Source organism: Arachis duranensis, chromosome 9 (assembly GCF_000817695.3).
Source record: "Arachis duranensis cultivar V14167 chromosome 9, aradu.V14167.gnm2.J7QH, whole genome shotgun sequence".
Taxonomy (NCBI): domain Eukaryota; kingdom Viridiplantae; phylum Streptophyta; class Magnoliopsida; order Fabales; family Fabaceae; genus Arachis; species Arachis duranensis.
In genome coordinates, this window is record NC_029780.3 from 2,527,419 (window position 1) to 2,550,815 (window position 23,397).

Sequence of the window (23,397 nt, forward strand, 5' to 3'; positions counted from 1 at the left end):
TTAACCTTTTTAATTTTTTCAATTTTTTTTAAAAAGGAATAAATAATATAATTCTAAAAATATGTCTATTATGTTACATATTTATTTATATTAATAAGACCTAAACTAATCAAGCTTACGTAATTAAAAATATAAAACATATAAATATAAAAAAATAAAAATATTTTAGAAATATTATGATATTTGTACACTAATTTTTCATATATATATAATATATTAAATTCTATTCTATTTTTTATATTTTAATATATAAATTATCCTTTATGACATGTCACTTTTTAATTGGTTATTATGTTAACTATGATTAAGCTGTTTTGTACTTAAAAAATTATTTAAAAGAATAAATGTATAATTTGATAAAATACTATAAAAACTGAATCTTTACTCTCTGTAACCTCGTTGTTTCTCTCGCTGATTGCTCTTCTGTGTTGATTTCAATTTGTATTGAATCTCGATTAGTTAAAGAGAATAGTGTATTTGATTGTGCTGCTATTTTGTAGTTCACATAATTTTGTAACGATCTAATTTTCTGTACGCCTAGGACATACCGGAAACTGAGCGCTAGGCGTACAGAAAATTGGGTCGTTACAATTTCGTGTCACATATAAATTTTCGATTATCATGATGCATTAATCTATGATTTAGGGTTGTGATAACTATTGCATATATTAAAGTGATGCTTGAATTAGATATACATGTAATCCAGTCGTCTATTATTAGAATTTAAATTGGACTATATCAATTAGTTCAAAGCCGTTCTTTGGAATGGCTATGGATCATTGGATCGTAGACGTTGCATTAGATATTCAAAGATACTTGCATCTTTACTCTCCGTCTTGCTTTGAGTTACACTTTCAACGCGTTTTGAGTGATGAAGAACAGTGGAAGGGAGAAAATATACTTCACTCAATACTGAAGGTACTTTTCAATGGAAGGGTGAAACGAATTTAAGTAATAATGATTTGGTAAAAGAATATAAATTTATTTTTTAATATTTACAAAAATTATATAATTATTTATCTTAAAAAATATTTAATTATAAAATGGTCCTACTTTCGTTAAGATGTTAATTTTCATTGAGTTAAATTAACTCAAATTAAAATTAAACATCTAATTAAATATGTCATGTCATAGAAGCTAATTTACATGTTGTTTTACAGAAAATTGGATAAAATTCACCTATATATATAAATTTGGTCGAGTTAGAGAATAAAAAATTTAACTAAAACAATAAAAAATATACTTGAAAATAATAAAAATAAAAAGATCTTATTATAAATATATAATTTTAAATATTATATATATGAAACTTTAATTTTTAATTTTAAAATTTTAAAATATTTTTATAAAAAATTATATTATACAATAATATCTTTAATAAAAGTAGTTAATTAATAAATTTTGAATATAATAATCTAATTATTTGTCAAGTAATATAAAATAAAATTTTAATTATTTTATATTTTTATGTTATAGTTTAAAATTTATTTTAATATAATTTTTTAATATCATAAGAATTTCTTGCATAATAATTAATCTTATTGAATAAAAAATACTCATATTTTTGTATTTATATATTTTATATTTAATTATTTAAGAATAAAAGATTCTGTTACTATTTAAAATATTGTATATTAAAGTATTGTCATTTAAAATATTTATTTATGTACTAGAATATTCTGTATTTATTAGAGTCCATCAATACTCTTTTTTCATAGTAGCCTTTGATTTTCATCTAATCAAATCTAATGGTTTATATAAATGTGACGCATCCAATAAACACATAATAATTATGCTCGTTTTAGACATACTCGAATAATATAATTATCAATTTAAAAATAAAAAAATATAAAATTAGAACTAATAAAAAAAATCATTAATACCGCTTGGCTAAAACTAGAAAGTAGAATTGGACATTAACAAGTCCAAAAGTTGTGACTGAGATGTCTTTCTTGATCCTCAAATCATTTTTTAAATCACTTGTTATCTTACCAAAATCTCCTGCACAGCTGCACAACAACAAAAATAATAGATTCTGTTTATTTGACATCTAACTAATAATAGGTTATTCACGCAGAGGTTACTTAGGTCACCCATTTTGATGAAGTTAACAATTTTACTATAGTAAAAATAGCCATAAATCCACCTCCTATTCACTCTTATAGAGCCCAGAGAAAAATAAGCACACAATTTATTTTATATTCAAATAAATTTCAAAAGATACATGAATTATTTATACCGGTGAAAAAAAATTTCATAACTTGAACGCTGTAGGACTAATACATAACATAAAGTTTACTATCCTAAGCAATATAGAACTTGTATTCCCTTATTACAATTAACTAATATAATTAATCTACTAATTCTACTTACTCTTGGATCAATTGCTAATTTCAGCTCTCAACCTAGCGTATATTCAGGTCCAACATCACTTTCATACTTGCATCATATGCGTCTATTTTCTTGCTCGAAATAATATTGTGTCCTATTAAAAGTGAATGTTGCAACAAGTTAGCATTCAAAGTAGCTTTTGTCTCTGTTCTTGCTGAGTTTGGCCGGTGTATAGCTCGTCTGTCGATGAATGTCTTCAAGCTTCTCGTCGGGATGAGTTATACGTCGGCAAGGAGAGAACAAGGGGGTGGGTACCTGCAAAAGACACTCCGACGCTCAAGTCAGTAAGTGTTTAAGAGGTATATAATAATTCTATGAATATAGAATGTAAGACATGAAATGAAAGTTATCATGTGTTATGTTGTGTTTATAATAATTCTATGAATATAGAATGTATTATTGAAATTAGATATAGAATGTTCTTTTTATAGGGATAAAATTGATGAATACAATTGATGTTATGACCGTTTGGTCATTAAGATAGAAATGATGGTCATTAAGTCGGTAATGAAGGTGTCAGTTACAAGCAAAAGAATGAATGATAGTTAACGCCGAGTTATAACTCATAATGCATAATAAAAACTGAGTTATAAGGTGACGGATCATAGCCCCCAAGCTTTGTCCGCCGATCATATGATCCAGGCTAAACTTAGAAAATAATATTGTATAGAACATATATTGAGGTTTGAATATAACTAATAAATCAGTAAGTATTAGTTACTCAAAATATAAATGTAAAAGTATGTTGAATAAAATATATAATTTTACTTGTGTAAATAGAAAACTTTGAAAAAAATAAACAAATTTGATAAGTGAATTTGTGCTCGGATTGATTGAAAACCGAGTTTTTTTTTTCGGATTGATTGAAAGCCGAGTTTAGCAATTAGTTATTGAATATTTACAATTTATAGTGAAGGTTTGACATGAATAAGATAAATTGAGAAAATGAATAGGTATAAACTCACAACATATATTGAATAATATATATTATAAAAGTAAAATAGTTCAAAGTAAAAAAAAAAATATACCTTGAAAGTTGATAATTGTAGAGAAGAAGGCGACATATATGAATGTCATACATGCCAAATGTGAATATCTGAATTTTGTTTTGTAGGACATGCTTTAATTTGATAATAAAGCAATAAGATAACAGTTATTGAATTATACATTTAGTATAATGTTTCTAGTAGTTACAGTATGACGAGGGATATTCTTCGTGCAATAATAATAAATTGCCTGTTTAATTTTCTACATTAAATAAATAGTAACATAAAATTTAATAGCATAAAGTGAATAGTGTAACAGTTATATACAATTGATATATAATTAATTTTTTGATAGAATCCAATTTTAAGATTTAAACTCATCATTATTGTCATTTAATTGTATAAATAAAATTATTAAGCAATAGAATATAATACATAATGAAATAAAAATGTAATTGACATGGTTATTATATGTCATTATTGTATAGAACATATATTGAGGTTTGAATATAACTAACAAATCAGTAAGTATTAGTTACTCAAAATATAAATGTAAAAGTATGTTGAATAAAATATATAATTTTACTTGTGTAAATAGAAAACTTTTAAAAAAATAAGCAAATTTGATAAGTGAATTTGTGCTCGGATTGATTGAAAACCGAGTTTTTTTTTTTGGATTGATTGAAAGCCGAGTTTATTCTCGGATTGGTTCATTAATCAATTATGAGATGTGGAATATTATGATACGTAAAAATGAAGCAATTTGAATGTATAAAGTATATACTTTATAAAAAGTTACGATAGATTAAAATTTGATAAGAGGTATTAAAAATCTTAAACAAGATTGTTAAGATTGGTTCAAAAATTTGAATGTAAATCAAGTTTTATGAATCTAAGGGGAGTGGGAATGATTTTACTCGTCCCCACAGACGGCGCCAATTGTTCTTGCTGAGTTTGGCCGGTGTATAGCTCGTCTGTCGATGAATGTCTTCAAGCTTCTCGTCGGGATGAGTTATACGTCGGCAAGGAGAGAACAAGGGGGTGGGTACCTGCAAAAGACACTCTGACGCTCAAGACAGTAAGTGTTTAAGAGGTATATAATAATTCTACGAATATAGAATGTAAGACATGAAATGAAAGTTATCATGTGTTATGTTGTGTTTATAATAATTCTATGAATATAGAATGTATTATTGAAATTAGATATAGAATGTTCTTTTTATAGGGATAAAATTGATGAATACAATTGATGTTATGACCGTTTGGTCATTAAGATAGAAATGATGGTCATTAAGTCGGTAATGAAAGTGTCAGTTACAAGCAAAAAAATGAATGATAGTTAACGCCGAGTTATAACTCATAATGCATAATAAAAACTGAGTTATAAGGTGACGGATCAGTCTCTATATTCATTTTTTACTTCATCAAGCTAGATAAATTACTAGCATCTTAGCTTTAAGTTTCTGTTTCGATGATGATGAACAGAGCATGACAAAAGTATTAAAGAAGATTATAATAGATATATAGTTTAAAACCAAATTCAGTTTATACGTACTTTTTACAAAGGAAATCGAAGAAATAATCTTTTTGAATTCCTCCCGACTTTAACAATAGCACCTCAACATCATGGTAGCATTTGCCATCATTAAAAGAGTTTTTTTGTTCTTTTCTTTTTCTTTCTCTTCGAGGAGCTCCAGCTGATGATCTACCAATATCACTTAGCTGTTTTTCATAAAAGTGCTTTCTTCCAGCTTTAAACTTAGACATACTTTAATCTCTCATTCTTATTGACACTTCTAGAGAAGATTGTAAAATTAGAGTTTGATCAATTCAAGGGACATTAAAAACACTCCACCTTTTACTAATAATCTTTTGTTATTTTTAAAATAAAAAATAATTGTTTTTTTTTAACTTTAGATACCCTAAACAATGATAAAGAGCCCTAAGTCACCGTTTTAAATTTATCGGAAACTGAGCTCCTATAATGGTAGGTTAGTTTTGTCCATTATTAATAATTTTGGTATATACATTGAAATTTCAATTATGTTGTGTTTCTAATGTTTATAAATAATATATAAGAATCATGCAAAGTACACACATATACGCACACAAAAAAATCACTCAGATTCCACTTGCAATTATTATTTAATTTCTTCGATAGAATTTCATTACTCCCAAACACTTTCAATCAAAATTATTTGAAAATATCTTATCGTCTCCATTTATAATTGCAAATGCATAGTTATAGGCATAAGGTATATTCTAGTAATTAATCATATTCAGTACATTCATAGGAGCATACACAAATAGGGAAACTACAATGACCAGAGGATTTGGGGCCAAATTGATCCAAGCATAACTTTATGCAAGGTTCATTGGATATTATGCAATGTGATTCAATCAACACTTCTACACACGTCTTTGCTTCAGCCACTTCATTTCTCCTTGAAACAACTGCAAAATAATGCAACAACGTAACATAGTTGTTAAAGAAGATCAATATGCTAGATTTAATTAGAATATATTAAGTTTTCAATGAATAATAGAACAAAAGCATGAATATATACTCCACAGAAAAAAAAAGGTATGAGATATGAAGGATCATGAACCAGAGATCGAAAGGAAAAGCAAGGAAATCTTTGCTAGAGTTATTGACTTAGCCATCTTTTTAATAAGCAAAGTGGGAATGATTCTTGATCTTAAATATACTCTTATGTATGAGACTTTAAAAGGTGATTTGTTAAGAAAAGTAACTATACATTTTTTTACTTGATTCTTTCTATATTATGTTATCACATTATATAAAATATATGCAAAAGTAAAGTTATTTAATTTGATAACAATAAGAATTAAATAAATAAAAGGTAGGAATCATTTTTATGAAAAGTAAATGAAGATGTAAATTGTTCTTATTCTTATTCGGGTGTGTACCATCGCTAACTTTTCATACATGCCATGCGATTCCAAACTTCATGGTATGACCTTCCATATATACTATTAGGTTTCACTAATTTAATTGTTAATTTGTTATAGTAGTTATTAAACTCACTAATATATAGTTTTGTTAACTTTTCATAAATATTAAGAGTTACATACTTTCATAACCTCTCATAATACCATAATTTATTTCTCTATCCTTTTAGAAATATTTTATCTATGATAGTTAAACCCAAAAAAAAAAAATTGAACATAGAATAATTAATTATAAATACAACATTTTCCATCATTGGATTTGTATGACATCTTTCACTATATAGGTTTTCGTGATACGAATTTTAATGAGAGACTAACTACTATTTTGAGCTCAAAAGATTTATTTTTTGATAAAATGATTTCAAATTCAAAGGACTTAATGATTTTATCATTATTATAAATAATCAGATTTTGATGAGATATATTTTACAAATCTGTGTAAAAATTTTTTTTATTTTTTAAATTTAATGATTTTACAGTAAGTGAATTTTTTTGTAATTCTTTTACTTGAATGGCAAAAATTTTAAAAACAAATTGAAAAAAGTTCTAAAAATTAACCTTTTACCTAGATTTTTTTTATTTGTAATTTTTTTTATATAGTGAGAGTACATAAGGAATACATAAAGGTAATAACTCAACAAATATTTTTTATACAGTGAGAGTACATAAGGAGTAGATAATATATAAGGGATAATACCTCTCGAAACTAGTTGCTTGCCGCTTAAGGCAATTAAAATTGTTGACAATTTTTTCTTGTGATATCCAATTAATCACTATTTGCAGCCTCAATCCTTATGTTGGTAAATCTAGCAATGTCCACAGCAGAGGTATCAATATAGTCATAATGTTCAACACAACGCGATCCTCGTAAGAGCACTGTGCACGGAGGTGCAATCAGATGATCCTGTAAGAGTGTCTCAAAATCTGGAAAGTCATGGACATTGATTCCAATAAATGGAACCGGAACATCTGTCAATTTCTTAGCTTCCTGAATCAAAATCTCACGATCAGCAATAGTGGGGTTACTCCACTTGGCTAAAACCAGAAAGAATAAATCAGACATTAGCAGGTTTGGAAGTTGGGGATCAAGTTCTTCCCTGTCTTTAATAACTCTTTCCGTCTTTCTGGATCCTCATATAGTTTCTCGTCTTACTCGTTATCCTGTTTGTTGGAAGGGAATTTCGGATAGAACCCTTCTTCTTCAGAAGAGCTCCTTGTTACTTAGATTATTTTTTTATTTGTAATATTTTTATATAGTGAGAGTACATAAAAAATTAATAAGAGTAATAACTCAACAAATATTTTTTATATAATAGGAATACATAAGGAGTACATACTATATAAGAGGTAATACTCTCGAAACTGATTGCTTGCAGCTGAGGGCAATATTCTTGCCAATTCCCAACACATCCTCATCGCTTGACATGTTAGAAAAATCTCCTGCATAATAACAACAGTTAAGTGCCGATCTGCACAAGTTTAATAAAGTTAGCCTTTTTTGCTTCGTACACAATCGAATCAGATTAATAGAAAATATTAGTCATGCAATTCCCAACAATATTAACCTAGCAATCACATTTAACAGCAAATTTATTATAGTAGTTATTAAACTCACTAATATATAGTTTTGTTAACTTTTCATAAATATTAAGTGTTACATACTTTCATAACCTCTCATAATACCATAATTTATTTCTCTCTCCTTTTAGAAATATTTTATCTATGATAGTTAAACTCAAAAAATAATGAATATAGAATAATTAATTATAAATACAACATTTTCCATCATTGAGTTTGTATGATATCTTTCACTATATAGATTCTTATGATACGAATTTTAATGAGAGTAAACTACCATTTTAAGCTCAAAAGATTCACTTTTTAATAAAGTGATTTCAAGCTCAAAAGATTTAGTGATTTTATTATTATTATTGATAATTAGATTTTGATGAGATATATATTTTGGAAATCTGCATAAAAAAAATCTTTTTATCTTTTAAATTTAATGATTTTACAGTAAGTGAAATTTTTTGTAATTCTTTTACTTGAATGCAAAAAATTTTAAAAACAAATTGAAAACAGTTTTAAAGATTAACCTTTTACTTGATTTTTTTGTGTTTCTTTTCTCAATCATACAAAAAACTGAATCAAATATATAAATCATTTGCTATTTATGAAAAAAATGTGTATTCTGTAAACCTGAGATTATCATTAGAGAGTCAAAATATAATTTTTTAAAAGAATATTTTATTAAAAATTAAATTTTTTAGGAGACAAAATAATAATTTACTCTCGATGATAAGTTGATAACTGATAATACTTATAATGTCTATATCTAAACTCATTTCTATAAGTCTTTTATCATATTATTTAAGAAAAGTATAGGTAGATAATGAAAATATTAAATAATGTGAACAATAGATATATTGGATGTTCATTTCATTAAGTGTGCAGATAGTTATTCTAATATTAAGATTTAGATGGGTAATTTGGAGGTGTAATATGTTTTTATTTGATTGGTGGTTGTTCATGTTGTTCAAGAAAATTATTTGTTACCTATCATAACCCATTTATTTATAGATATAGGTATTATTGTTAATTGTTATTTTTTTCAATAATAGTGTAGTTAGCAATTTTTTTACCAAATAGCAGTTGAGTTAAGGCTATTGTTTCATTATTAAGTAATCAGCTTTTTTTTTTTGTTGGACTGTAGTTTTCTGCTCTTATAATTTATTCTATCTCTTATAAATAAATGAGTTGGGCCAGATGAAGCGCCAGCCCATAGAAAAGCCCATTGACAATATGAACCAAGTGTATAGTTACCATAATACCCTCAACCCTAAAATTGATGCCAAACTAACCAACACTGACACTGTATTTCGCAGTATTCACTTCATTGTCGTCATCGTCAACTCCCATATATTAATATAAGAAACAACCTTTCTTTTCGCCGTTTCTCTTCCAGCCACATTCTAGGGTTAGGGTTTCTTCTGCATCTGCTTCAATGGTAACTCTCTTCTCTCTCTCTCTCTCTCTCTCTCTCTCTCTCTCTCTCTCTCTCTCTGTGAATTTGGATCTGAATGGAAAATTGAATGAGTGAGTGCAGGGGAAGGGAACAGGGAGCTTTGGAAAGAGAAGGAACAAGACTCACACGCTCTGTGTGAGGTGTGGCCGCCGCAGCTTCCATCTCCAGAAGAGTCGGTGCTCCGCTTGCGCTTTCCCTGCTGCCCGCAAGAGAAAATGTATCAACTTTTTTTTAAAAAAATAATAATTCAATTTTTTGGTCTGCAACTTATATTGTAATTGTAATTACTACCTCAAATTGTAATTGTAATAATTAAAATTTTGGGATTTAGATAACTGGAGTGTGAAGGCCATTAGGAGAAAGACCACCGGAACCGGTAGGATGAGGTACTTGCGCCACGTCCCTCGCAGGTTCAAGAGTGGCTTCAGAGAAGGTACTCATTTTCTTTTATTTGTTAAATTCCCATTTTTATTGTTCCATTAAACAGTTCTATTATTATTGTCAATTTGTCATTGATGATTATGATTATTAGTTTGGGAGGAATTATATGACATGCTATTAGTATTTATTAAACTGTATTTTATGCGTGACTCTAAAGGTTATTGTTATTACTTATGATCAGGCACAGAAGCTGCACCAAGGAAGAGGGGAGCTGCTGCTACTGCCTAAGGCTTTGAAAGATTGTTTCTTTTACTCAATTTATAGGATTGCAAGAATTTTATATATTGAGGCAAAGTTCATTGAGACATTACTTATCAATTTTGATTTCATTCTACCTTTATAATTCTTCAACATATCAATACTGTAAGACTTTTTGTTTGTTTAATGAGAGTTTTTTACATCCAAATTTTTGCTCTGAAGTATGGTAAAGCTGTGTTGATTTATCTGCTTTGATCTTACACATGCATAGTAGTTTCTCCCGCAGGCCTCGCTTTTCCGCTGTGTTGGTCAGTCTTTCTTAAGTGTCTAAGTGATTACTGATTGATTCAATGCGGATTCATATAATGTAAATTCTCTAATGTTGAATGTGGCTAATCTATAATTAGATTTTGTAGTAATATGTCTTTGCATATTTGTGTAATTGAATTATTTCAGGTGGAGCTATGTGTCTCGGAGTTTTATTTGCTGCTAATATTTTTCCTCTGCACTAGTTACTTTGCTTGACTTGTTTTTTCTCTAGTTAAAGCAACCAACATAGGTTTTAATATAAGAAATGAGAACCTGGTTGTAACAAGCTCAGGCCACTAGGCATAGAAAGTTAGAAACTTAAGTCCAAATGCACAGCAACCAAGTTAATATATGAAATCCAATCGTATTACCTAGAGAAGAAAGGAAAGCGATAAATGAGTTTAGGCTTTTGGGTGTTCTTGGTAAATGGTAGATAAACTTGGCTCCTTTTGGAGTTTACATAGTAAACTAAGATTTTAGCCCCAAAGAATAAACTATTGTACGTAATATTACCATGTAAATGTAGTTTACTTTTTTTTTAAAAGAATTTATAATTTTTTTAATTACAATATTGAATATAGGGCATTCAAGAGTCTGGAACCAAAAGATTTTGTCGAATTGACTCAGATTGGTTGGGTGAAGTTATGTTTTATAATAGTGTTATATTTTTATATTATATAATGTTATTTTTATTTTAAAATAATTTATTTTGATATAAATGTTATATAATATTTATTAAATTTTAATCTTTAATAGTAACATTTTAATGATGTTATATAAAACTTATAAAATTATATAACTACTTACAAATCAGATTAGTTTAGGGTCGCAATAAATCTTTAAAATTGGCCTTATAAAGTATTAGAATTATTTGAACTAACTAAATCCTGTTCAGTACGGGCCATAAAAACCCCTAATTAAGATCGACGGTTAAAAATGACTAAAGGTATATTTGAAAATTTTTCAATTAAACAGGTCACCTATTATAAAAATAATAATTATAGAGAATTAGAGATAATTGTATTTAGCTGAGTGACCTATAGAGGGAAGAGAATAACCAACTATGCTGCTATATCTTGTGTAAGTGCTTTAAACCTGTCATCGGTCACCAGACAGCAGCTTGCGTTGAGAAATTTCAAGGCCGAAAGGGAAAAAAAAACTTACAATGATTGCATTATTCTCAAAATTTACAGTTTTGTTTCCTCAAGACGCCAATACTAATTACAAAACCGAAGTTATGAACGGGAAAATTGCCTTCAACTCATCAACTTGCAGAAAAAGATAGATGATGGGTTGCAAAGACAAATAGGGTCACCAGAAAATTCACCTTTTTTTTTTCTTTTTTCAGGAGAATAAAAGTAAAAAACAAGGCACAAGCATAATATCTCCATTTACAATTGTGTCTCCGGACCTCATGCAAAAATTATACTATTCACTTTGGTGCTATGAATTCCCCAAATCTATGCTTTTCTTCATGCACTTTCTTGAATACATCATCTAGTTCTGGAAATGCTTGCAACAGGAGCAGCTCAAGGAGGTCAAAAGCCAGCTGCTTCAAGCACACAGATGACTGCACAAAATAATGTGTCATGCACCCAAAACAGCAAAATATTGCACAGGGAAAAGTCTAACAATTAGCACGTAGACACATCACACCGGATGATCAATAGGTGAACACAATTAAGCTTCTTTGAACAACGTTAACATATTAGACAGACATTACCTGAAGAAAAAAATATAGATCTCTAACACACTGTACATACTCCTTCCGTCCTACAAGACCTACAATTGCTGGTGGTGCATGATCTGCAGAGAAGAGGCAAGAGTAAGACTTTCATTTTATGATAGAATTATGGACAGAAATATTATTATATCTATGATGAAGATAAATGAGAATGGTGGTATAGCGGGTATTACCAATCATAAGCTCATATACAAACTTTGCTCGTCGATCTGCCTCCTTTTGCTGCTCATCAGTAATCCTCGGAGATACTTCTGCAGGTTTGTGGCCAGGAGGTGAACTCTCAGATGTTTTAGCAGGAGATGGTGGTGGTCGTCTATTTGGGTGCTTGGTTAAGAATATTCCATCAGGCCAAAGTATCTATTACAGTTGAAACCAAAATACCTCATCAGTACATAACACTATTCTAATTGTTGTACAGAGACGCATAGTATTTACCCGTCATACAAATTTGAATTCTTATTTCCGGAAAGACTATCAGGGTTATATCATGCATAACAGAAACATAGATTTCAACAAACTGAAAGAAATGTAAATGACTGGGATAGCTCGCAGAACCTCACATATGTTGGGAAAAACAAACTGGTTGGAAGATTACCTGTTCAACTCGGCTGACTCCAGAAGCAACCACTGATCCCTTTCGGAGAAGCTGGATTTTCTCTATCAACCAATCATCAAAGGCATCACCCATTCCTAGTTGTAAGACTTGCTTAGCAACCCAAAATGCCTTCCGCCTGTAATGTACACACAGAAAATGTTTAAGCATATATGAGCTTAACAAATGGAACTTAAATCAAACATCACATGTTCAAGGTAAAATAGCTAAGATTTTGCGAATTACCTAATCCATCCACCATCTTGAAGCTGGAAGATAACATCAACGAGATCCAATATTGGTACACTCAAATTTGGTGGTACCCACTGCATGTAAAAAGTATATTGATTCAGAATGAAGAAGCCAACATTCATATGATAATCTAAGAACATTAACAACCAAATACAAGAGTTCCCTTTTAACTAATACAATGAGAAGAAAAACAAAATAGTATATTGCTCATCTACACCTAAAATTAGGCAATAAAAGTAAATCTAGAACCAAAGATTCAGATTTTGTTTACATAACCTCTGTTGGAAAACCATCAGAAGTATCATGCTGCACATTAGACACCTCTGAACCATCTCTTTTCACCGTCTTCTGCACGTTATTGAGAGAAGAAACAGTCTTTGATGGAATAATATCTGCATTGCTTCCAGACTTGTCAACTGGCTTTATAGGTTCCTGGGCATTCCTTTTTGGTAGAGAAAGAGGCATACCATTTGCTTTTGATTTCAATCCATCAACCGCAGCATTATTTCTTGTTTGCAGAATAGCCTCTTTGCTGTCAGCACTATAATTTTCTCTTCGGGTGGCAAAAACGTCACTTGCAGGTGCAGCGAAGTTGGAAGAGCTTTTAGTCTTCTCAGATGGCTTAGCATGGAGTCCAACTAGAACAGTTCCATAAACACAGTAATGCAATACATGTCAACAGGAAGGAGAAAAAAAATCATATATATTAAGTGCTGGAAACCAGACCTGAGAGTCAACACTCAGAAAGTCCCATACTTCAATTGATTCAGAAACTGTTGGTAGCTGCACGAGTTCCTGAAGGGCAAAATCCAAGAGTCAGCAAAATATTGGCATAGTTGATTAAAACAATGACAGAAAATAACATCATGATAAAGCTAAAGATGCAAAAGGTAGTACCTCACATAACAGAGAAGTACATATATCCAGCTTATAACAAAATTGTTCATAGTTCCAGTTGAATCACGTAAAAAAGCCAGATAATTATTCGTTAGGAAAAGCAAGTTCATTAATATAGATCAGGAATGCGTTTATCAAATAGCCTATCCTTATGTGAGATGATATGACCTGGTTACGAAGCATTTATGACTTGGTGCTCTAAAGTTTGACCTTTGATAATCTTATTCTCGTAAATAAGGTTGAAATAAAAATACACTTGTGCACATTATATGTACTTCAAGCCTAATATGCTCGTGTTAGGTGTGCATCTTATGAAGTCCTATGGATGCCTTTACTTAATAGTACTTAATAGCATATATGGTTTGTAACAATCGGGATTGAAGTTGATAAATTAACAAAATAGCCAATTCACTTATAACGCAAACCTACTAATTTGCCAAAGAAATAATTATTTACACAAAAAAATGTATTAATTTAATTCAGACACTAGGGCCACAATTTCTCTAATTTTTTCATTAATTAATGGCACAGTATTGCATAGTGGAAGAAACAGAAGAAATGTGAGTATTAAACACATAACAACAAAGGTGAGGAAAAATGACCTTCAAATATTTATCCAGCCATTCACACCGCTCTAGAATGACTGGTACATCTAAACCTGTTGACAGAAAATGTTTTGGAGGCAAATGAAGATTATACTCAGGAAACTCTTTGAGGCGTCGATGTAGCTCCTCAAAATGCCGAAACCTTAAAAGTAAGAAATAACATCAGCCAAATTAAAGAAAGAAATAAATAAGTAAAACTAGATACTGTGAAGACTATTAGATTGAAAATAGTATTAAAAACTTGAATGAAAGACAGTAGAAGCTTTTGCACCTTCTTTTAATTGACCAACTGTTGTTATTTACATCTGTAACCAATATGCAATAAACAGCAAATGATTTTGAGCCACTCTTCACAATATTTGCACCTAAGACCTTCAAGAGTAAATTAGCATTCATTTTCAGATACAAGCATAATAATATATGAACTTTATCAATTATTGTTTTAAGGAATCACAAAGCACCACCACAAGTACCTCACATCTCAACTTGAAAAAGGAACCTATGGCTGAGGAGCTTTTACGGGGATTAACAACCAAACTACAAGATTCTGCTTTTGAAATAGAGGATGCAGAAGATGAAGCTGCTGCTCCACTATAAATTCTACCCAAACTTTCAGTATCAGCATCATCACTGGAATCATCAGAATTAGTGTGTTTTGAAACACTAAGTATATCTTGACCATCTCCAGACAAAAAGCTTGTCCTCTCAACTTCCTCCCATGTATTTGGGTCATGATCACTTGATCTAGACCTTTTACTTCCAGACCGGGTTCTACGTAATTTAGGATAGCGAGAATGGCTTTTATTCCTCTTCTTGGTACCATGATTATCAAAATTTTCAAGTGGGTGATGAACATAGGAAACTGCCTGGTTTCGATTAGTCTTTCCATCCCAAACCTTAGTTACAGGGGAATCAAGACCAGTGACAGTGTTAGGATCATCATCTTCAGAAGTATAAGAAGAAGTGCTCCCAGAGTCACCAACTTGCATATGGATGCGCTCATGCTCATCATCTTTATATGAAGGGACTGTAGAAGAAGCTGATCCATTCTTGTCTGCATGAAAGGGTGTATGTTCACCAGTCAACTGACTGCTGTATCCAGAATTAATTTGGCTTCCTTTAGGTGGAATCATCTTTGAATTAGTGCCTTTTCCTTGGGTTCCAGATTTTGCCTTCATATGATCTACCCTTCGTGATTGTCCTGCTACAGGAAGCTGTGGACGGCCAATTGGCTGGTTCTCATCATCCTTTTGGTTGTAATTTTTCCCTTTTGTCCACATGTTTTCAAAATGTTCTGGAGCAAGGGCTTCGGTCTTTCTTCGAGAGATAACATCTAAGATATCTCCCCACTCTCCACCAGAACGATGGCGTTGAATACCTTGTTCCAAATTAATTTGGGCATTTCCAGGCAATGAGCTCCATGAACGAGAAGACCGAGCATCAACTGAAAGCAATGGATCTTTAGTATTATCGTATGCTTTATTTTTTGCAGATGACCCTGCATTCTTGGAAGGAGCATTTTTCAACTGCACAAGCTCCACACCACTAACAGAAGGATCTAAACAGTCAGAGAAATGGTCAGACGAAGTCTGTAATTCATCTGCATTAGTCTGAGATGCATCTTGAGCTACAGCAATCCCCGGATTAATCTTGGTCTTATTGATTACTACATTTTCAATTCTTTCATTAATAAATCTGCCAGCAGATAGCAGGATAAATGAGAACAACATAAGTCAAAAATGAAGTAAAGAAGAAGAAGAAGAAATATATCAACCTTGGATTGGCTAAGTTTAGGACAGGCCGCATGACAGTGCATGAAAGGAGTTCCCTGACAGTACATCGAAAGAAAGAACACTGCAGATCCTCGGACTTGAAAGTGACAGACATGAGGCCATTCATCAGATGCTGCAAAACCTGCACATTAGGAAACACATGCAGCATTATATAACCCAAATTAGAAAATACAAGAACCAAATAATGGACCAAGGATGACAACTATATTCTCATCATCATCATTATTATTCAGTAAATGTGCATAAATCAACATGGAAAAAAAAACCTTATGCTCAGCTTCAGCAGAAAATAGAGCAGGATGCAATTTATTCTCAGAAGCCAATACAATTTTTAGTTCCATATCTCGACTTTCAATTGTCAATGGACCTTTATGCATTTTTTGAATCTTTGAGTTGGCAGCACGAAACAGCTCCAAGTGTGTGCAAATGAGATTTATCAGATCCCTGAACCCAAAAAAAAAAAATTAATTCCCCAACCCATCAATCTGCAATCCTAAACAAATTTAAAAAAAAAATCATAGGCAAAAACTTAAACTAAGAACCTTATCAAGAGATCAATTAGATTTATATTTCTCATGCGTCCTGAAATTTCCCCAAGAACACCATTTATTAGTTGTACTAACTCCTCGGGAGCCTCTTTGTCTGGTGTTATGCGAGAGTACCACAGGTCCGTCACCCACTCAGAAACTAGATGCCGGGTAAAGTGATCAATTGCGTCTTCAACAACAGGAGAATTCACCTTTTTTCTCCACTCAAATTTTGCAACAACTTTAGAACTTTCAATGGGCTTCTTTGAAGACTGAACATTGGTGGAGCCTGCTTTATTGTTGTATGCTGCTGTTTTTCTCTTCATTTCAAAATCTAATGATAAATACCTGAGAAAGATGATCAAGGAGGCTGCAACTGGCAAGTTGACCCAAACTGTGGAGCTTGTCACTGAAATAAAGGCAAAAAAAAATTAAACTAACTGCAAGGACATAAAGTTGTGTGACATAAGTAGATAGCAACAATATTTTCTAGCCACAGATGAACACAAGCAGGAGTTTTCAACTTGTAGGGCTGGTTTGGTTTCGCTAAATGATCAAATAATTTGGGGACATTAAATGAGCTATAACATTTTGCCTTAGGCTTTCATTCATAGTTTAGAAAAATGTAAAGCTTCTGAATAAAACTAAATCAAACTAGCATTGTTGCCTCTCCCTTTTACAGTTTTACGAAATGCAAAATCCTTGTGCAACCGCAACTTCTTTCTAGATTCATCACATATCCCCATATTAAGCATGATGTAGTCTCAGCACTATAATTTATTCTGCTTCCACTTGTGTTAAATATTTTAACACAATATATCCCTTGTCTCTCCTAAGCAGAATCAAGCACTGAGAGACGCATAATGTGGAAATGTCACAAAGAAACAAATCATAAATTTCGGCACAAATCAAATTGTAAAGGTATATCCAGGGTCTAGAATGGGGGTAGGGTGAAAGAATTTTATTTTGTAAAATTATACTGGATTTAATGAGACTGGTGAGATCTTCATAGTACATATTTTAGGCAGTTCATTATTTAAGGGGTACTTTCAAGGTAATAATGGTAGAATTATCTCGGGTCTCCCATGTTAACGCATAAGGTTGTGACTAGGTAAATTCTTGAGTTTCTACTTACTGCATTCTAGGTTCACTGCTACAGTGAGAGCTAATCCTAATTGCTTTCAACTTTTCAGACTTCAATACTATATTCCTATGTCAATTTGTATGGTATCATACTACCAGCAAAACTGACAGAGGATTTCAACGGTTTATGCAAAGCAAAACACTATGTTATAGACTTATAATGAATAAACTGGAGTTATTTCATTTATAAACATCATATTTATTGGAGTTAGAACATTTATTAGCATCATAATCAGTGGATGAAGAACAATATGAGAATCTTTATAATATTATCATGCCGTTACTTTAATATTCCATAAGGCCATACACACATACCTCTGTTCTTAAAATATTTTGTCATACCACCTCTACATCCATACTAGTACAATATCAACTCAACCCTAGAGAAGTGGAGTCAAACAGAAGTTTACCCACTGCAAATCTTCCAAATCCACTCCCATTAAATATTTCCCAAACCGCGTCACCTTATATACCCCCTTAATTTCGATACATTGTCAGCTAATATAGCTGACAATACCAACCAATTGCAATCCATTGTATAATTGACTATGGGTAGTTATTGCAAACGTAAAAGATTTCTAATAACATGACAATACACGATCAACCGACTTACTATGTATCGAAATTAAATCCAAATGAAAATGCAATACATGCTAACTGTCATATCATAACAATATCACCTTGAACCCACCATTCTTGCAAAGGTGGCAACATTGTAGTGTTAATATGCATGAAAATACTTCATTAGCAGAACAATCAAGGAAGCTGTTGAACTTAAATGAGGGGCTAATCTAACCATTCAACATAATCCAAAAAGCATATACAAATAAATGAACAATCTCAATGTTTAACTTCAGCTCAAATAAATTATATATATTAAAAAAAATCGAATTGATATATAACACACCCTGCACCGATTGAGGACCCAAACGAACTATAACAACATAAAAATCGATTTTTTTTTCTTTTATTTTTTGCGATGAGATAAAAATTGAAGTGTGAAAAAACTCACGGGACATGAGATAGGAGAGTCCAACGACAGAGACAAGCAAGATGACAATCCTCTTCTTGGCTTCTTCCGCGAGGTCCCTCACTGTCACCTGGTTCGCCATTCCTCGAATTTCTCAATACCCAAACGCGCCACAAAACTGGGTTAAAGAGAAAGAAGAAGAAGAAAAGCCCCAATTCAGATCAATCGGAACCGAAGGAGCTTCATTTTTGTTCTTCTTCTAAGAATTTCGCGCTCCCGTAAGATGAATTCTTGGGGATCGCGATGAAATGAAAAAGAAAAGATTTATGAGGAATTGGAGCTCAATAAAGGAAACAATTTGGGGATAGAAAAAAAGGGATTGGATTGGGATTTGAATGAATAGAAAGAAGGGTAATGGTAAGGGTATGGGTATGACCGTTAGGTAAATTGGTTTTGCTTGTGCTTGAAAATGGTTACGGTGACGGTTATGAAGGTGGTGGTAGCGTGCGTTTAATTTTCTCTCATTTTTCTCATTCTGTGTGTGAGTCAGTTTTTCTCTTTGGCTCTCTGCAGTTTCTAGTTTCTAATCACACACACACTCAAGATTTGACGTGTGATTCTTCTGTTTTTTAATCTTTTCTGCGGGCTTTTTTATTTGAAGTATAAATATATATCCTTGGACCATTGCAGTTGCTCTAGTCATACCATACAAAACTTAATTATATTAAAACTTAAAAGTAATTATTTAAATTAGTCTCTACAATTTTTATAAGTGGATATTTTAATTTCTTTTTAAATTAATATACATATAATTCTCATTGTTTTTTTCTTCAGTCAAAACAATTTTTTAACTAATTTTTGGCGTGATTCATTAACAAAAAATATTGAATTAGCATGATAATTAGAGGTAATTAAAATATTGACGTTAAAGAAAGTTCGTCTTCTTCTAATCAACATGGATAGAGACATATCTTCCTTCGCACATTTTTTGCAATTTATCATCTAACTTTCTTGGCAACCAAACATTTTCCGCAATGTCACATTGAAGGGAATGTGATCTGTTTATTCAACCATAGCCTTTTTTCTTCTTCTTTTGCTCTCCAAAACACATTCTCCTTTAAACATGTTCTTTCTTAAGCCTTGAAATCGAACTGACTAGTTGTTAAATCCTCAACTTTTTTAGTCACGTAAGGCGATTCAAAAAGGATAAAAAGAAATAGTATCGTTTTTTTTAAGCTGGTAATTTAGTATTGATTTTCTCATCTCCTGCTTAATCTGCAGTGTTCAGCATAGATTTACAATCTATATTGTTCAAAGTTGCTGTCATAAACTTAAAATCTGGTAAGACCCCGCCATCAACGAGATGTCAAAGTACAAATCACTAGACTAGTTTTCTTTATCTCTGACAACCGTCTCCTTGCCAAAGAAGCCACTGGCCTCACCGCTTGCTATCCGCAAGATGTGTATTCCCAAATTAAGGACCTCGTAGAGAAACCCTACGCTTTCTTAGGGATTGTTTTATCTTCCGTGCACACGTGGACACTTAACAACCACGTGTGAGAGTTCACGTGTCAACTCAATATTTTTCGTTAGTAAGTCACATCGAAAACTGGTACAGGGATTGTTTTAGTCAATAGAAAAAAAAAACGTGAGAAATTGATGTGTATATTAATTTTTTTAGTCACTAAAATATCTGTTTTTAAAATATTCAATGATTGATTTTGGTATTTACTCTTATATTGATACTTGAGAATTAAATTTGAAATACTCCAGTGGTTGAGTACTTTGTTAATTTCGCTTAACTAAGTGTTTGGAATTTGAGTATATATANTGAGATCAAACTCTACAAAATTAATGTAAAAGACATTTTTATTTTTTAAAGAATTTAGTTTTGGTCTTATTATACTCTTTAAAACTAACAACTAACTTAGTGTAGTTTTGTTTTTTAAAACTTTTAGGGTTGGGTTAAATTAACTAGATCTCTTGTAGTTGAAGTCTTGTAAAGAAGCTATAAGTTTTCAAGTCAATTAATTTGATCCGGTTTGCTTGAAATTCTACAAAAATTATAAAAGTAATGGGTGAAAATTTTTTATTAACTAAAATTCGATAATTAAAAAATCAAAATAACTACTTACTAATCTTTTGTTAAATCTTTCTTATAACAATATTATTATTATGTGGCTTCTATAATCTTTATGATTAAGGTATTTATGGTAGTTATAAAATTTTAAAAACACTTGAAAAGTATAATTAAAGTTATAATCAATAACATTATGCAATTACCCAATACCAATAGGGTTGAAGAGTTAAATGAAGAAATTGTTAAATTATCTCAAATAATTTATCAAAACGTAATGATTTTAGTTAGAGCTGTTTTAACTTTTAAGTTTTAACTAATATTAGTTTTAATGATATAATTTTCTATAATCATTTTTTAAACTCAACGTAAAATAATGTATTATTGCAACTCTTACATGTAAAAATAAATCAAAATGAGCTGCTGTAATTCACATATACTAAAAATAAGACACAAATTAAAATGTTAATATTTTTTAATTCAATCACATAGATAATTAAGGGTTTTTTTATTATTTTCAAATGGTTAAACACCCTGAGTCACTGCCACCACATTATTCTAATTGTGTAGCATTGGTCAACAAATAAAGCAGCAGGTTGATATAAACATTAATTTCTACTAATCAATATTTTAACAAAATGATTAAGAGTACCCTAGAAACCAATCTAATTGCTTCTTATGATTATATTTTTAACATGCTAGGTCATCACTCATCATTAGTTTAGTAGTAGCTGAGCTATCCATTTCATTATTAAATTCAATATCTTTCAATCATACTTTTCCACCATGAACTTTTGGACACACGACAAATTGATTTCTTTTCTTTTTTCCCCTCTTTTTTGTTCGGGTTAATCCACAAATTGATTTCAACCATAGCTTTCTTCTTCTTTAATTATTATTTTAAAACCAGGATAGTCATTTTCTTTTTTCTATATTTTTTGAAAACCAGAAATAATAATAATAATAATAATAAATGTTGAAGGTATGAAAATTTCAATGTGATTGAAAGGAAGAAGAATCATTCTTCAAATGAAATGAAAAAAGTAAAATATACTATAAGATGGAAAAACTTTCAATTTCATTCGATGACTCTCTTATAATTTTATCATTTTTTTTTAATTTTTAAAAAATAGTTATGCTATTTCTACTAGTTAAATCTCCAAGTATACTCTTTACATGCATCAATCATATTACAAATATATTTTGTATATAAAAAAATCAGTTATTAAATCAATTATTCATATAAAATATATACTATAATAAAAAATATATATTAAAAATAAATTAAATAATATATATTTATATATAAATATATAACAACTGATATAATATTTAATTCTTTTATAGTTTTATGTATAAAAAACATTATTGTCACTTGTCAGTATATTTCCCCCTATCTATAAACTAGGCCTGACTTTTGGAATTGGATCCAATATTTTGGGGTAAACCTAAACCTGGCCCATGATAATTCAAAAAGTTTTTGGGCTCAATCAAATCAATCCAATGCTTAAATAAGTTTGCTGTGCAGGTCCAAAAAAAAAATGTATGCTGTTTGGAAATTATATTTTGTAAAATAGAAAAGTTTTAAAGTTAGAGAATAAATTCAATATAACCAAGTTGGGTTGATCTAGTGCTTAGTTCACTAGTCCGTTTAAGTAAGTATTGGGATTTCGAATTCTATATTATGTATGCAGCAACCTATTAACCAATGACAAATCCTTAAATATTAGTCATTGGCATATCGGATTGAGGAATACTGTGAAAAATAAAAAAAGATATGGAACACTTATATCAAAATAAAATATTTTAACACAAAAGTAACATCATATAATATAAAAATATTAGCTGAAGGATAAAAAGTTGCTTCTAGAGTTCTAGAAATGCAAAGAAGAGCTGAAGTATAAAAAGTTGATTATTTATCACTAATTTGGTTAAATAATATACTATTTAAGAAACTATATAATTTAAAATAAAATCCCAAACAATTTTAAATTATAGCATGAATTTAGTCCAAAAAATACAATGAACTCAAAATTGAAAATCATACCCAACTCAAAATACTTCAAGTTGATATCCTTCATGAAAACGAAGTACTTACAAAATTTGCATATTTAATTTTTTGATAATTTGAAAATATATTTAAATTTTTATTTTTTTTTTAAATGTGGATACATTGATTTTTAAGTTCAATTTATCTAATTTTAAAAATTATCTTATCTGTACATCCGTATCAATTAAGTCAGTACAACGGAAGTTACGTTTTAATTTTTTTGTTGACAAATAAAGATGAGAGATTGATATATCTAAATTTAAAAAAATAAAAAATTTAAATGTATTTTCAAATTATAAGAGACTTAAATGTTTGCGGAAGACCTGTTTGTTCTTTTATAAAAAATAATAAATAAATAGAAGAAGGGAGACAAAATAAAATTAAAAAAATAAAGCGAATCTTCTATATAAGTTCTAAGATTCTA

At 30.3% G+C, this 23,397-nt stretch overlaps 3 protein-coding genes across 3 annotated transcripts; 1 reads left to right on the forward strand and 2 right to left on the reverse strand.

Moving 5' to 3' along the window:
- Positions 1 to 9,216: 9,216 nt before the first annotated feature.
- Positions 9,217 to 10,222, forward strand: LOC107464018 (60S ribosomal protein L37-3). Its single transcript, XM_016082916.3, has 4 exons — positions 9,217 to 9,357; positions 9,457 to 9,592; positions 9,707 to 9,808; positions 9,998 to 10,222. Exons 1-4 carry the CDS (start codon positions 9,355 to 9,357, stop codon positions 10,042 to 10,044), a joined length of 288 nt encoding a protein of 95 aa, XP_015938402.1. The 5' UTR covers positions 9,217 to 9,354; the 3' UTR covers positions 10,045 to 10,222.
- A 1,249-nt stretch (positions 10,223 to 11,471) lies between these two features.
- Positions 11,472 to 13,376, reverse strand: LOC127739739 (uncharacterized). Its single transcript, XM_052253955.1, has 6 exons — positions 13,188 to 13,376; positions 12,906 to 12,985; positions 12,663 to 12,798; positions 12,241 to 12,424; positions 12,047 to 12,129; positions 11,472 to 11,893 (listed from the first exon to the last, which is right to left on the reverse strand). Exons 1-6 carry the CDS (start codon positions 13,374 to 13,376, stop codon positions 11,756 to 11,758), a joined length of 810 nt encoding a protein of 269 aa, XP_052109915.1. The 3' UTR covers positions 11,472 to 11,755.
- Positions 13,377 to 13,393: 17 nt separating this feature from the next.
- On the reverse strand, positions 13,394 to 19,467 carry LOC107463893 (uncharacterized). Its single transcript, XM_052253954.1, has 9 exons — positions 18,889 to 19,467; positions 16,749 to 17,142; positions 16,473 to 16,650; positions 16,188 to 16,327; positions 14,887 to 16,108; positions 14,685 to 14,785; positions 14,411 to 14,555; positions 13,638 to 13,706; positions 13,394 to 13,549 (listed from the first exon to the last, which is right to left on the reverse strand). Exons 1-9 carry the CDS (start codon positions 18,986 to 18,988, stop codon positions 13,394 to 13,396), a joined length of 2,505 nt encoding a protein of 834 aa, XP_052109914.1. The 5' UTR covers positions 18,989 to 19,467.
- Positions 19,468 to 23,397: the final 3,930 nt, after the last annotated feature.